General features: G+C 41.1%; 1 protein-coding gene across 4 annotated transcripts in view; it reads left to right on the forward strand.

Moving 5' to 3' along the window:
• Positions 1-6,609: 6,609 nt before the first annotated feature.
• FKTN (fukutin) overlaps positions 6,610-16,501 on the forward strand; it is a 44,131-nt gene continuing 34,239 nt past the window's right edge. For 2 of the 4 annotated variants that reach the window (XM_080667944.1, XM_080667947.1), the window contains exons 1-2: positions 6,610-6,722; positions 12,732-12,929. In XM_080667944.1, the coding sequence (XP_080524070.1) occupies positions 12,825-12,929 (105 nt within the window). In that variant the 5' untranslated portion in view covers positions 6,610-6,722; positions 12,732-12,824. Of the gene's footprint in view, positions 6,723-7,736; positions 7,922-12,711; positions 12,930-16,501 lie in introns of those variants that run through there. The other 2 variants (XM_080667945.1, XM_080667946.1) reach the window with 2 other exon arrangements.

Below are 16,501 nucleotides of genomic sequence, written 5' to 3' on the forward strand. Positions count from 1 at the left end.
ATATAAAAATACTTGGCTTCATTTTTAAAAAAATTAATCACCTTAACTCTACCATACACTGGATCTATATAAATCATTTCTCATCTTTGGGCATCCATTGCCTCACATAAAATAATTGTAACTTACTCAGCCTACCTCACAGGGCTGTTGTGAGGAACAAAATGAAATGGAGTATATGAAATTGCTTCAACAACAGTAAAATGCTACATAAATGTAAGGGATTATTTTCAGTTAATAATGGATTTAAATGTTTGGATATTTCTAGATGCCATTTACTTTGATAAAGCGTGCTTAAAGTGGTATCACTAGGACTTTAAACATGATTTTAAAAAAACAGAACCCTGACTACAATGCCCTTTAACATTCTTTAGTTTGCATGATGTGGCCTTTTTGTATTTTCTCATTAGGCCTGTTACTCCGTATCAACTTTCTAGAACTGTAAAATGTCTCCCACAGCAGTAGTGTGTGTCACTGTAGAATAGTAGCATAAATAAATGATCTAAGCTATGTTTCCATCCAGTCATTTGCACTTTCAGTTTATGACTCTTCAGTGCCACATATGCAAAGACTGAATTTGGCCTAAATAATTCTTTCCAAGCAACCAATGGTTAAAGTTTGTTGTTATTGGATAAATGATTTAAGGTGTATGTGCCCATTTAACATTAGACTTTTGTTGCACTGTCATTAAAAAAAACAACACATGAAGTATTTCAAAACCTTAACCTGGATATCATTTTGTGTCTCTCCTAAGGAAAACTGTTCTGCTTTAAATTGGATTTATTAAATGGTTTACATGTTATCTTTATTTATAGATTATTTGGTATGTTATCATCTGGACATGGTTTTGCTATGCAGTTCTGATAATAAGAATCCTAATTCCTCAGGTTAAAATTTTAAGTTGTGGATGAAAAACATGAACTACTTATAATACACTCAGTGCTGTAAACTAGTGTTTTAATACACATATTGCCTCATTTTCCTTGGAAACAAGACAAAGCCTTTTAAATGGTTTTTAACTTTAAAATAGTGTATTCAAAGTGGAGTAATTTGTATGTTGAAATGATTGTGTGCTCTGTGTAGAATGACCAAGTTAAATTCTTACAAAAGCACCTGGAATATATCATCTAAAAATTAAACTTCTTTTTCTGCTTTCTTTGGCTTCAGTGTGTGCATTTTATCAGTTCTCATTAAAAATATACAATGTGCTTTTGAGGATGCCAAGATAAAAAAGTCATAGTTCCTTTGCCCCAAAAGGGCCACTACTTTCAACAGAATTTCATGCAATGATGGAAGGTTGTATGTAGCTGCTGTTTTAGGACAGTGCACCTATTGATGGAAGGTGAAACATGCTTAAAGTTAGGGACTTTGGAGCTTGTCACATCTCAGATTGCATTTTGGTAGATGGTAGCCAAGAGTAAGAACTAGAACCTAAAACTTCTTAAAATGTGTATTCTAACATGAAAACAATTTAGGAGAAAAAAATAAAACCAATCAGTGGCTAGATGAAGCTGGAGCTCCTGTAACTAAGATCATTTTCACCAAGAGAAAAATGAAGGGAAACTAGATAGTCTTGAGTTATAGGGAGAGGAGTGTGATAAAGATATTGAGAAACCAGTAGCCTCATATTAAAGATGGAGGGTGAATTGCCGCAACATTTCTGGAGAACAATTTAGCAATAGCAAGAGCTTAAATACACTTACCTTTGACAATGTAATTCTATTTCTAGGTATTTCTCATATATATACTCACTATGATGGCAAATACAAGCAAGCTAATGGTTAACTGAAGAAAGAATGGGCTACTTGTATTCCGAAGGCTCCCCTTTCTAACTTGCTGCAGCACCAAGCTACTGTTGCTATGCATTTGTTTAGGTATATTCTGCCTGTCATCCATAAATGTTAGAAATATGTAGACCATTCTGGGAAGTGCTACCCCTAGCTGGATCTCTGTGGGGTAAGAGCTCAGGAAATTGTGTGCCCTCTACTTTTCTGTTCCCTTCCTAAGCCCTATTACATATTTACACCGCATGGTACTAGTAGTACGTTTATGCTCCTTTTGCAGAAGGTCGCTGGGATGATTAGATTGTGGAATTTTCAAGAAACCTTCCACAACTGTTACAGAATGTGCTGCTAATGGAAGAGTATTCATGATATGGAATGGAAAAAGCAAGTCTAACAGTGCATATATTATGATACCGTGAGCATATTCATGCACTTAGACTTGGGCAAGGGGTCCCTGCCCTGATCCTCCCTCTGGTTGTTCCTCCATGGAATGAAAAAGTGAAGGAGCCAAGGGATTGCACCCACTTGGAGTCTGCATTCCTCTGCTGAACCAACCCAAAGCTTGCTTCCAGAACACATGCAGGCCTCTTTCCCAGGTCCATCCTGGACAGGATGCTCTACAGGTGTATACACCTCCATACTTAAGGTTTGTGAGGAGTGTGGCTTAGTAATGCAGACTGGGGAGTCCACATACATGCATACCAGGGCCCTTCTGGCAAAGGTGGAGTTAGAAGTAAATGGAGACAGACCCAGGAGCTTGGGGGAAGAGCAGGCTAATCTATTTAATTCTTACCTGTTGAGACACTTAAAATACGTCAGGGTTGGCCTCCATTTGTACTCTTGCTTCAGGCCCTACAGTGTTGGGTAGTCTAGGGTGTGTGTGTGCCCTGCAACTGAGTGATTTTTAAAAGATGGTTGTTTGCTTATAATAAAGGCTGTTTTTACCTATCCTTGTACCCCATCCTTCAACTGGATTGGCTAACCAGATTAAAGCATATTGACTAGCAGGCTCCCTGCAGACTCCCCCCTAGTATCCTGGAGAAGTAAGCTGTATGTTTACCTCTAGTGAATTGTTTATTCCCAAATCTGCAAATTTATTCTGCAAATGCAATAGCAGTTATTGCTGTAATTATGTTAAATATTACATAAACCAATGAAATATGAGTATGAAAAATTACTTCTGAGGAAAGTTGGGGAAACTTTAGAGATGAAGATCTAAGAAAAGTTGCTGTCAAGTCAGATGTTCAATATAATTGTAAATGAGAGGGAGGACTGCAAAAAATAAAAATCTAAGACTCTCGGTTCAGATTGTATTTTTAAGTTCCAGGTCCACTTTAAAGAAACACACTAAAAATTATAGATGATACATTATGTCTGTGATTTATGTAAGAAAAACAAACTCCAATCCGTTGATCCATACTTAAAAAGACCTTAGCTCGAATCAAAAGATTGGCCAGTGTAAACTGCTTTAACTGTCTTTTTTAGATTTACATGGAACAAATACCTTGAAAGGTATCCTATCTAATAAAGAGGGAATATGCTAATTAACCATCACTCCGTCCCAAAGATGGCTGCACCCACAGCTGAAGCCAAGTTTCCATAAGGAGCCTTAACAAGCAATCAGCAGGGACCTGAGGCTACACCCTCCCCTGCCCCTTGTAGGGCTTGACAGGGGACTTCAGGCTGCATCCCCCACCCTGGCACCAGGCCAGGGGACCTGAGGCTTGACGGGGGACCTCAAGGTGGGCTTCCTGTCCTGGTGCTGGGCTAGGGGACCTCAGATTGCTCCCCCTGCCCCAGCGCCAGGCTGGGGGACCTCAGGCCGTGTCCCTCACCAGGTGGGGCTTGACAGGGGACTTCAGGCCATGCCCCCCCACCCTGGCACCAGGTCGGGGGAGCCTCAGACAGTACCTCCCGCCCAGCGGGGCTTGATGGGGGACCTCAGGCCATGCCCCCTGCCCAGGCACCAGGCCAGGGGACCTGAGTCTGTGCCCCCCTGCCTGGCTGGGCTTGACAGGGGACCTCAGGCCACGCCCCCCACCAGGTGGGGCTTGACAGGGGACTTCAAGCCGTGCCCCCCCACCCCGGCACCAGGCTGGGGGACCTCAGGCTGCACTCCTTGCCCCAGCACCGAGCCAGGGGACCTGAGGCTGTGCCCCCCTGCCTGGTGGGGCTTGACAGGGGACCTCAAGGTGTACCCCCAGTGCTGGGTCGGGGGAACTCAGGCCATGTGCCCCGCCCAGGGGGGACCTGAGGCTGCACCCCCCCCTGCGGATGCGGCTTGACAGGGGACCTGAGGCTGTTCCCCCCTCCTGGTGCAGGGCCAGGGGATCTGAGGCTGCTCGGCCCCCCTCCCCCTGCCTGGTGGGGCTTGATGGGGGACCTCAGGCCATGCCCCCCACCCAGCGGGGCTTGACAGGGGACCTCAAGGCACGCCCCCCCACCCCAGTCTGGGCTGGGGGACCTCAGGCCACGCCCCCCGTCCTGGCGCCAGGCCAGGGGACCTGAGGCTAAATTCCCTGCCCAGCGGAGCTTGGCAAGGGTGGACTAGCCAGGTCTGGATCTATCCCAATGAGGGGGGGGGCGGCCAGGTCTGGGTCTCACACGATTTTGAGGTGCATGTGGGTGGGCGGGGACTTGACTCTGGGTCTCATGGTGTGCCCCAGACTCTGACGGGGAAGGTTTTCATATACATTTTACTAATTTTCTTTCATCTCTGACACGTCTATTATAGAGAAAGGGCAAATAGCAATATTAAATTATTTCCTCTAATCCCCTTTTAATGTGCATGAATTTCGTGCACCGGGCCACTAGTTTACTTATAAGAACCTAATGATTACCACCACCACCACCACCCCTTTTTAATGTGAAAGCTAGAAGGGATCTTATCTTCTCTAAAATATATTTTTATTGATTTCAGAGAGGAAAGGAAAGGGAGACAGGGATAGAAACATCAGTGATGAGAGAGAATCATTGATTGGCTTCCCCCTGCCTAACCCCCCCCCTCCGCCCCCGCATCAATGCTCAACCACTGAGACACATTGGCTTGGGTATTTTCATATTAATTTTTATTATACAATTTTAAAACATACAGAAAATGAATAACTTTATGCTCATCACCTAGATTTATCAGTTATTAAAGTCTGCTATCCTTTAAAGTATCTAAAAATGGCATGGATAAGTATTGCAATATGCATCAATGATTATTTTCTCTTTTAAGCAAAGCCACACTTTGTTAACATTCTTAGTAAAATTAACAGCAATTCTAATATCATCTAATGACTGAGTACATGTTAAAATTTCAGTTGTCTCAAAACTATTTTGTGGTGTTTTTTTTAATGGTGGCTTTCTACAAATTAGGATCCAGACAAAGTCCACACATTGCATTTAGTTATATGTCTCTTAAATCTCTGATTTTTAGTAGTTCCTTCCCCCTTGTTAAATGCTGGTCTCTTCTCTATACCTGACATTAAATCTAGAGTTTTATTAAATGCAGATTCAATTTTTAGACAAGAATCCTTTATAGGTGATGTTGTGTATTTTCTGTTGCATCATATTAGGACCTACATAATGTCTGGTTGTCCCAGATTTAATGGTAAGATTGATCAGTGGGTTCAGGTGGTGGCAGCCTAATTCATCTATTAAAAAGTTCCTCATCAACACTTCACCTTAATTTTAGCATCTATTGATGAGCGTTGTCCTTTGTATTATTTCATTGGAGTAATAAACTGGTGTTTATTCATTATTTATTAGATGTGATTTTCATTAGCATTTTGGTTACACTGAAATGCAATTCATACAAGAAAGGCAGGATAAATACTTATTTTTTCCTTTATCTCAGGATAATGAGTTGGTGCCCTGGAAACTTTCAATCATGACTAATGAGTTTCAGTTTTGAGAAATCATTCTGAAGCAAAAACTTTTATATATTTGATGTGTTTCAGTCAATAGCATTTACTCATTTGGATGCTCAAAATTTCCCATTTTAGGTCCCTAAAGTTAACACCTGTGTCCGATGGTCCCATTAATGTGTGATAACTTCCTTCTTCTGGATGTTACCTACATTTTTTATTAACCTACCAACTAGAAGCTAAGAATATAGCAAAACTAGTTCTAAGTAATAAATCTCCAGAATAAGCTTGTAAGTACACAAATTTTCTGGAAGGAAAAACAAACTGCTATAGGTCATAACGCTGCGAAATAAGAAAAAGATTTTTCGTTTTATACTCTTCCAAAAGTCAGTTTAGAAGACATATGAGGGGAATATTTTCAGTTTTTACTGAAATATTTAGTAAATAATTTTTGTAGAAATTACAAAATTACAGCTATTTAATGCATTATAGTTTCCAAAATTCATGTCAAAATTGATACCTGGTCTTTTGGATTACACTGTTAGAAAGTAAAGGGCCAGTTCCGGAACTGTGTGTGTGTCCATTCCCAGACCGAACCCGGCCCAACAGTCCGCGGGAGCGTGGGTGCCGTGCGTGCCCTTCAACCTCCTGAGCAACGTAAACGGAGCTGTTTCCCACGCCACCCCTCTCACCACATGGTACCAATCCGAATTCAGGGAGTTATCCTGGAAAAGTATTCGTTGTTAACCTGAAATTCACATTTAACTGGCATCCTGTATTTTTTCTCTGGCAAACAGCTTGGCAGGTGCCTCTCCAATTTTTGGTCCACTTCCTAAAATCGCAGGTCGCCTCGGTGCACTGCTGTGGTTACCGCGACGAGAGAGAAAAGGGCTTTAGCCAGGGCTCAGCCATCCTCGCAGAGGTGGGGGTGAGGCAGAGCAAGAGTCGCGGACGCGCTGAGGCCGGCCGGGGAAGGTGGGAAGGTCTCCGACACCTACCAGCCCAGGGGCTGCCGCTCCGCACTTGACGGCCTCTTTTGCAGCGGTTGCCGTGAGTGCCGTAAAGCAGAGTTGCCGCCGCCGTCGGTGAGGTAAGGGATGGGAGGCTCTACAGAGTCGCCGGGGATGGGCTGGTGTTTCAGGCAGATGTCGCCTGGGGCTCGGGTGTCCTCGCAGGGCGTCCCCCAGCATTGTGGGCACCTCCTCTCCCACGGCGGTCGGGGCGGGCCCCAGGGTGAGCGCGCTCCGGGAGGGGGCTCCTCGGGATCAGTCCCCGAGCACCCCGTGGTGGACGTCCACTCGGGCGGTCCTTCCCACGCTCCTGGGCGTGTCAGCAAGTAAAATCCTCGGAGTGGGACGGATTCCATTTTGGGGGGCGATCCAGACCCTTTTAGGTCCCGGGTTGGGGAGTGGCGTTGGAGCAGGTGGTGAAAGCCGTCTCGGGATTTGCGGGAGACCTGGGGGCGAACTGGGGAGCCCGGCCGGCTGTGGAGCCAGTGTGTGCACCGGCGCGCAGGCCCGGGCGGAACCGCCGGGTGGGCAGCCCTGCATTTTAGGGTAGTGGCCGAGGCATGGGTCTCAGCTGGAAGGACCGCGATGCCCTGTGGGGTGGGAGTTCTTCCGTGGGCTGCGGAGCTACTACAGCTTTGCCGAGAGGGCGTCATTTAATCAACTGTCCCTTTTCTCTTCTCATGCTTTCCCCCTGGGTTCAACTTGTAGTTTATTGGGAGGGCTTTTACTGAAGCACTCTCTTTATGTGCTTACCAATGGGGTGGATACTGCTAGCCATGATAAATAAGGTTTCCCGTGGCTTGGACATCTCCCCTTTGTTTGCGGTATCAGTCGGGGGCTGAGGGAAAGACCCGGGATGTGTAGAGGTGACTGGGGAAGCTTTGGATAGGGACCTGGAGAACTGGGTTTACATGTCATCACCATCATCAGTTTTTCAAGTAACGTGAGGCAAGTCATTTCTCGTTGAGCCTCCGTTTTCTCAGATGTAAAAAGAGAACCGAGATGACATCAGGTTCTTTCTACTTTTTACAACCTTTTTCATGTCTTGACACATAGTAAAAATTGCTAAGAAATGGTGTGTTTGTTTTTGTTTGGAGGTGACCATCGGGCTGTAGCTCCCGCAGGCCCGAAGACTGAGAGGATCCGATAGCTCTGACACCTGTAATCCATTAAAGATTCAGCTGGGAAACAGACCTGTCCATTCCTTCTTCCTTGCCAAATCTCAGTTCATGCACTAGTTACAGGCCGCTTCCACATCATCTAAGAATAGTTCTGTGCTGTAAGATACCATATTTATATTAATCTCATATTTGCATTAGAACTTGTAGATACTTGGGCTACTTAAGCTCATAACCATTCTTCCTTTGAAAACTCTTACACTCACCTCTAAACTCCGAGAAGACGGAAACTGTATGGTATTTATCATTTTATCTGCAGTGCTTAACATTTCTTTGGCATCTTTGCCTATTACGATAGAGAGTAAATATTTATTCCCTGCAAGGTAAAACTAGGAGTTTACAGCTAGAAGAGGTCGCTTCTGATTGGGAAGAGCATGGAAAATGTCACAAAAGAAGGGTCATTTGAAAGGAGCTCAGAAAAGAGGGGTAGAACTGGTTTTATGGAAATGGATGGGAGCATTTCAGACAAGAGGGAATAAAAAGCAAGAAGGCAGGAAAGTGTGGGATGTATTCCAGGAATACTTGGGCAAAACCATGGAGAGTGTGAAGAGGGGAAAAGCCTAGAAAATTTGCCTGTGTTCAGTCAGGTTGTGAGAACCCTTGGATGCCATTGTCTGGAATTCAAACTTTATTTGTAGGTAGTAAAGAACCAGTGAAAAAGTTTTGAGTATATTATTTTTTTAAGTATCACATTATTCATTTTAAAGTAGTAACTCCATTCCTAATGTAGAGATAGTGCTAGCAAAACGGAATGTTTTGACAGGTTAATATTCCTTTTTTTTTGCAATTGAATTGCCTTGGCATTTATAGAAAATGAATAATGAAGTATAGTTAATTGGATATCATCTTGATAATAAAAATGCAGTTAAGTGATGATGTGTTTTGGAGGCTTATTTCATGTAAGAATTAATTTAGATTAGAGATGTGTCCAAAGAGAGAACAAGATATTAATTTGAACTTTATGTTTGTGTAGTGGTTTATATGGGCCTTTTATGCTTTCTTTCTCAGTTATTAATTCAGGTGTAGAAGAAGCTGAGCTTTGGCACAATCTGAATGCCACTTTAGATTTCATTAGGAATTGGTGTACATTGATGCACGATTTAATACATGTACAAGAAGCTGAGCTGAAATCTTGAAAATGAAGGATATTATCTTGTGAGCTGCCTTTATCAGAGTTTATTGTTTTATTTTAGCAGATTTTCGCTGACAACAAAATTTAATACCATCATCAATGTTATTTTATATTGCTAATTTTCCAAGTTTTAGTAGATAAAAAATAATCATGATATGTTCAGTTATCTTTGCTTAATATACAGGGGGGAGGGCAAAAGTGAGTTTACAGTTGTTCATGTAGAAAATTATACAGTAATTAAAACTAATTACATATATAAAAGGCTAATATGCAAAGTGTTCCCTCGGGAGATTGACCGGGAGTTTGATCGCTCGCTATGACATGCGATGACCACCACGGGATGGCACGGAATGAAGTAAGGCCCCGGCTGGCAGCAGGAAGGCCCCTATCGTCCCTGATCACCGGCCAGGCCTACGTACCCTACCCATGCATGAATTTCATGCACCAGGCCTCTAGTACAAGAATAAGTTCTGAGTTTTGTGTACTCACAGTGGTAAACCTACTTTTGCCCCACATGTGAATTATCTGTAGATCTAGTGGATTATTCATGTCACTGTTGATGTAATTTCTCTTTAGTGGTTTATTGGCCTAATATAATTTTTTAGAGTATTTGCTTTATATAGGCTTCAGCTCTGGAAGTTCATTTGGCTTGTTTTAAGATCCCAAACCAACACTTCTGATTTAAGATGGCAAAGTACTGGTAAAGTCATTTGTGTCCTCTGCTATCTGAAATTACTTTGAAAAAGCAAGGCAAATAAAGATAAAGATCACAGCTTGAATGAAACTAGGAGTCCTGTCACCCTAAATCAAAATATTTGAGAAATGGTTGTCAGATGTAAGCAGGAAGAAATTAAAAGAGGATGTTGGTAGAAAGAGGTCTCAGATAGAGCTTGCAGAACGAGGAGAGAGATCTGTTTGCAGTGGGGTCAGGATGCATAGGAAGGCAGTGGGAGCTTCCTTGTATTGTTGGGCACCATGAACCAGCAAGAAAGGAAGAGCAAACGAGAAAGCAAACAGATACACTGTCTTTGAAGGTAGCGCTCTCTTGGTGAGGCAAGAAGTTATGGCTAAACACCTTTCCAATACTTATTCTCACACATGTACTCTCCATCTCTCTCCCACATAAACATGCACAAAACACTGTCATAAAGAGCTTTCTTGGGTTCCATAGAGACTATTCTCTGGATCGGAACACAGCTTGTTTATTCCTTCCACAATCTTGCAAATAACTGATCAGGAAGGAGCTCACATCACTCAAAGATAAATAATAATTAAAGAAATGGGCAAAGTGTCTATACAAAAATATAAGAAGAAAGGAGAAAAGAAACAGAAAGATAAGTGACAAAGGCCCCTTAGAAAACTGTATTGGCCTAACAAATTTAATGAAACAACAACTTTTTAAAAATAAGAAACAAAATTAATTGGCCCAAGAGCTAAGAAGAAATAGTAAGAAAACAGTATATGGTAATTATAATATGGTAGAGCTCAAGAAAGGAAATAAAAGCCCAGCCAGTGTGGTTCAGTGGTTGAGCATTGACCCATGCACCAGGATTCTCAGGGCACATGCCAGGGTTGCTGGCTCCATCCCTAGTAGGAGGCATGCAGCAGGCAGCCGATTGATGTTGATATTTCTCTCTCACCGATATTTCTATCTTTCCCTTTTTATTCCTCTCTCTCTAAAAATCAATAAAAACATATAAAAAAGAAATGGAAATAGCAAAAAGGAAAGAAAGAGAAAATCAGAAATAAAAGGCCACTTGGAAACAAAAAGAACTCAGTAAAGGACATGATGGCAGGCTTTTGAAAGCTGAACAAAGTGAAATGGGAATGAAAGGAGATGAAACAAGTGCTTGCTTGTAGTTCTGGAAACAGAGAATTAAACATTGGAACAGAAAAATATTCAAACATAACTTAAGAAAACTGCACAAACAAGAAATCTTGATTCTACAGACTATAGGGCACACAGGAAAAACTAATAGAACAGTCATCAACATCATTACATATTAGTTTTTTAAAAATTGAATTTCAAAGATAAGGAATGCATTTTTTGCTCATCCTATTAAAATGATTAACTTACATATACAGGAGTGCTGGGGGAAGGATCAGATATTAAAAAGGGAATATTTAGCATAACAGGAGAATGGTATAAAGCTTATAAGTCATCAGGGGAAAGACAGTGTAACTTCAAAACAAACTGTCAGTTGACAATTGTTTTTGAACAATGCAAGAACTCAGGGTAAAGAATACCCATAAGTTCTTTTTGATGAACTGTGAGAAGATGAATATCAGCCATCCAGTAAATGAACAGAGATCATACAGCAAAAGGAATGGCAGGGAACATAGTAACTAACAATAAGGCCAAAATAACGGTGATTATAATTATCTATACTAATAATAGACAAATATGTAAATTGACCGTCCCTCCGCGATACCCACAGCCAATCAGGAATGGGTATGCAAATAACCCTACAAAGATGGTCTGTGGCCAGTGCACGCTGACGCCAAGCAGCCGGGGTCCCGGAGATGCCACTGGTGTGTCCGGTCCTGTCAGCCCATCCTGGGGGCGGCTGGAGTTCCAAGTCCTTTTGGTTTCTGCAGCCCCTGGACTGGAAGCGGAAACCAAGAGCATGGGGACACATTGTGGGATCTCCTAGACACTAGAGCAAAGTGAGCCTGGAGCAAATTACTGTTGCGGGTGGGGGATGGAGGGAAAGCAAAGGTGAGAGACGTAAGTAAAGTCAGAGTGTCGAGGAAAAATTAAAGGGAAGATATCCTGCAACTTCTAGGAAATCTCCAATGGAGCAAAGAAAAAATAAAGACCTCTATTATTCTGTGGGCACCAAACCAAACTGGGTTGGGGTCTCAGACAATTTGCTCATATGATTGCAAAGACAGACAGAAACTCTTGGATTGGAGAGGGTGCAGGTTGGGCTGAGGGACCCACCCCCTGTGCACGAATTTCCTGTACCAGGCCCCTAGTAAAATATAATAGAACTGTAACAAAATAAAAATAACTAATAAAAGGATTGAAAGAGAAGGTAGAAGGTAGTATAAATTTGCTGTTTTCTCTTATTTTTAGCTAGAGAACAAAAACCATAAAGTTTATACATCAAGTAATAGAGGTGTTAGTATATTTAAAGGAATAAAGATACAGCCTTGAAAAACTAAATATATTTAACCAAAATCAAACAATGGAGAAGAGGTAAGAAGTAGAAGGATATTCAATTTTTTACCCTAAAGAAATAATCAGATGGGTCTAAAGATGAAAGAACAAAAATTTTTCTCATAGCCTTTACACTTGCAAAAACTGAAAACATACATGGGACATTTGTAAAAACTGATCACATCCTACCTAGATCACAAAAAACAACAAAGAACTATTCTACAGATGATGTTCCTTGACCAAAACTTCCTTGATTTCTTCTACCTATGGAAGTGGTTCTTAGCATGATCAGCAGCAGCAGTAGCATCTAGAACTTGTCAGAAATGTAAATTCAGAGGTCCCACACCAGATCTACTGAATCAGAAACTCTGGGGGAGAAGCCCCTAATCTCTGTTGGTCAGTTTTTATACATATCTTGTTTATGGTTTTTGTTAGTTGCAGTTGTAAAGAATGTCATGATAAACATTTTTGTTCTTTCATGTTTTATCTCAGAACTGATTATTTCTTCAGGATAGGAAATTACCAAGTCAAAGATTGTTCTATAGAGCTTTGGATAATTTTTTCTTCAGTTGTTGGTTATTAGAGGTGAAAAATTAAAAGATTTTTGTCTCCTCAGAAATATCTTTTTGTTCATGAAAAGCAAGATTATCTTCTCATCCAAAAAGATGAAACCACTTTCAAAAGACAACCAAGTGAGCATCGAAGACTGATGAATAGAATCAATAAGAACGTGATTTTGGCGCTTTTAACTTTGACAAGTTCTGCATTTCTGTTGTTTCAGTTGTACTACTACAAGCACTATTTATCAGCAAAGGTAATTTTTTTTATCTTTTCTCATCATTAGGCTTCATTCTAGCTGTATGTTTTCCTAAATACTTCCCTTGTGCAGCACATAAATTAATCAGTTTTTCAAATCTTTGTAGAAATATTTCTTACTGCAATTTTCATCTTTGTGGGTGTAGCAAGCAACTCAAAATTGCAATTAAATGTTATTCTAACAACACACTAAAAGTCAGAGGTGCCAGGCTGCAGTGATGTTTAATCTATTGAAGTTTTCTGATGTAGTTATATAAAAATTCTTATTCTTCTAAACAGATTGCCTCTCATGGAAAAGAATTCAATGGTAAATAAGTTTGATAGAACATCTCTGTTGAAAATAGATTGTAGGAGCAGGACCTGAAACACAGAGCAGTTAGAGGGTGATTCTAGTAATTTACATGAGGTGCTGATGGCTTGGACTAGGGTGTTAGTGGTGGAGAAGTGAAAAGAAGAACTATCAAAACTTGTAGGTGGGCTAGGTGTAGGGTATGAAAGGCAGAAAAGATCAGGGAACTATACTATTTTTGGTCTGCGTAATTGGAAAGGAGAAGTTGTTTACTGAGATGGGAAAGACTGGGAGAAACTGAGGAATAGTAACGATTGGGAGGGTTGTTTTTTTTTTTTTGCACATGTAAAGCTTGGAATGCCTATTTGACATCCAAATGAAGATGGTGAATAGACAATGGGTATATAAGTTTGGATTTCAAAGGACTGGTATGGTTGGGAATATTAATTGGGAGATGGTATTTAAAGCCATAGGAGAGAGAAACCAAGATGGCAGCATAGGTAAGCACCTAAACTGCTGCCCCACACAACAATTTCCACACAAAGCTACTCTATCAACTCAGGGAAGCAACGAAAATGCAGAGACAAAGAAACAGATCACAAATGAAAGAAATGGAGGAAAACAAGCGACTGGATATAGAGTTCAAAACCACGGTTATAAGGTTTTTCAAGAATTTCCTAGAAAAGGCCGATAAATTTAGCAAGACCCTCGTGGATATGAAAAAGGACCAACTAGAAATTAAACATACACTGACTGAAATAAAAAATATTATACAGAGACCCAACAGCAGACTAGAGGACCGCAAGAATCAAGTCAAAGATTTGAAATACAAAGAAGCAAAAAACACTCAACCGAAAAAGCAAAAAGCAAAAAAAAAATCCAAGAAGTTGAAGATAGTGTAAGAAGCCTCTGGGACAACTTCAAGCGTACCAACATCAGAATTCTGGGGGTGCCAGAAGAAGAGAGAGAGCAAGATACTGAAAACCTATTGGAAGAAATAATGACCAAAAACTTCCCTGACCTGGTGAAAGAAATAGACTTACAAGTCCAGGAAGCGCACAGAACCCCAAACAAAAGGAATCCAAAGAGGACCACACCAAGACACATCATAATTAAAATGCCAAGAGCAAAAGACAAAGAGAGAATATTAAAAGCAGCAAGAGAAAAACCGTTAATTACCTACAAGGGAGCACCCATACGATTGTCAGCTGATTTCTCAACAGAAACTATGCAGGCCAGATGGGAGTGGCAAGAAATATTCAAAGAGATGAATAGCAAGAAACTACAACCAAGACTACTCTACCCAGCAAAGCTATTATTCAGAATGGAAGGTCAGATAAAGAGCTTCACAGATAAGAAAAAGTTAAAGGAGTTCATCACCACCAAACCAGTATTATATGAAATGCTGAAAGGTATTCTTAAAGAAGAACAGAATAAACTGGTGAATATAATAGAATCAGGGGCATAGAAAGGGAGTGGACTGATAATTCTCAAGGGGAAAAGGGTATGGGGGGTACAGAAAGAGACTAGACAAAAATCATACACCTATGGATGAGGACAGTGTGGGGGGAGGTAAGGGCAAAGAGTGGGTGGGAACCAGGTGGAGGGGAGCTACGGGGGTGGGGGAGGAAAGGAGGAACAATTGTAATAATCTGAACAATAAAGATTTATTAAATTAAAAAAAATAAAAAATAAAAATCAAGTGAATAAAATATCTGATAAACAGAATAAACTGGTGAATATAATAGAATCAGGGGCATAGAAAGGGAGTGGACTGACAATTCTCCGGGGGAAAGGGGTGTGGGGGGTGCGGGAAGAGACTGGACAAAAAGCGTACACCTATGGATGAGGACAGTGGCGGGGGGCGGTGGTAAGGGCAGAGGATGGGATGGGAACCGGGTGGAGGGGAGCTATGGGGGGAAAAAAGAGGAACAATTTTAATAATCTGAACATAAAGATTTATTAAATTAAAAAAAATAAAAGCACTGCTGAGCGGCAAAAATAAATAAATAAATAAATAAATAAATAAATAAATAAATAAATAAATAAAAAGCCATAGGAGTAGATGGGTTATCAAGGAAGTGAATGCAGAGTGAATGAGAGAGCAGAGTCCCATGGTCTGAGCTTTGGGAGCTTCCATCATGTCAGGAAGGTGGTAAGAACAGGAAATGAGGCTCAGAAGGAGTAGTCAGAAATAGTAGGGAGACCAGACCTATGGGGATCCTGAGGGCCACGTTAATGCAGTGTTCAAGAGAGGCAGAGTGAATAGCAATTCTTGATAGATCAAATAAGACAAGTCCAGAGTGAATTTAAGCTCAATCAATTGGTGGAAGGAGAGCAATTAGAGGCAATGAAAACACACAGCCATTCGGAGTTTTGCTATAAAGAGGGACAGAAAATTATTAGTTGGGATAAGAGAAGTCAAGAGGGTTTTTAAAAAATTGTTTTAAGAAAGGGAGGATAATATCTTGTTTTTATACTGATGGGAATTACAGAGTTGCCTCTTTGTTGTTGTTTTTTCTCAAATATCCCTTGCTATTAAAATGTTATTGTATAAATTGCTGAGCTTGTGAGGAGAGACCAGTTCTGACCCTATTTTAATTACTCAGTATATCCCTCCTTTCTTTCTTCCCTCCTTTCCTCCATTTAACAAACTTTTATTGAGCATTTACTAATTACCAGGCACCATGATAGACATGGAAGTGCAAAGATGAATTGGATTTCCTCCCTGCTCTTGAGTTAGTTTGTGGTTTAAGGTGAGATGAATCTCCTTTTTAGGAACTTGGAGCACATTTCATTTTTAGGGTGAGACTATTCTAATTGTTCTTCAATATCCTCCCTTTTATACCTTGTAGAGAAAGAACACATTCAAGGCATAAGAAACCTCTTGGGCCCTAACAGGTTTGGCTCAGTGGATAGAGCATCGGCCTGCGGACTGAAGGGTCCCGGGTTCGATTCCAGTCAAGGGCATGTACCCTGGTTGTGGGCACATCCCCAGTAGGGGGTGTGCAGGAGGCAGCTGGTTGGTGTTTCTCTCTCATCGATGTTTCTGGCTCTCTATTCTTCTCCCTTCCTCTCTGTAAAGAATCAATAAAATATATATATTTTTTAAAAGAAACCTCTTGGAGCTTCTTTGAGCTTGAAACATTTTCCCTCTTGTCTCTAGACATCAGACATTCTTTTTCCTGTTACTTTCAAAGTATTTTGGGGCTTATCTAATGAAAACTGATTTTTTAGGCCAGAGTATTTTTAAAAACATTTTTTTAAAAACCTCAACATTT

Source organism: Plecotus auritus (genome assembly GCF_963455305.1).
Source record: "Plecotus auritus genome assembly, chromosome: 5".
Lineage (NCBI taxonomy): Eukaryota > Metazoa > Chordata > Mammalia > Chiroptera > Vespertilionidae > Plecotus > Plecotus auritus.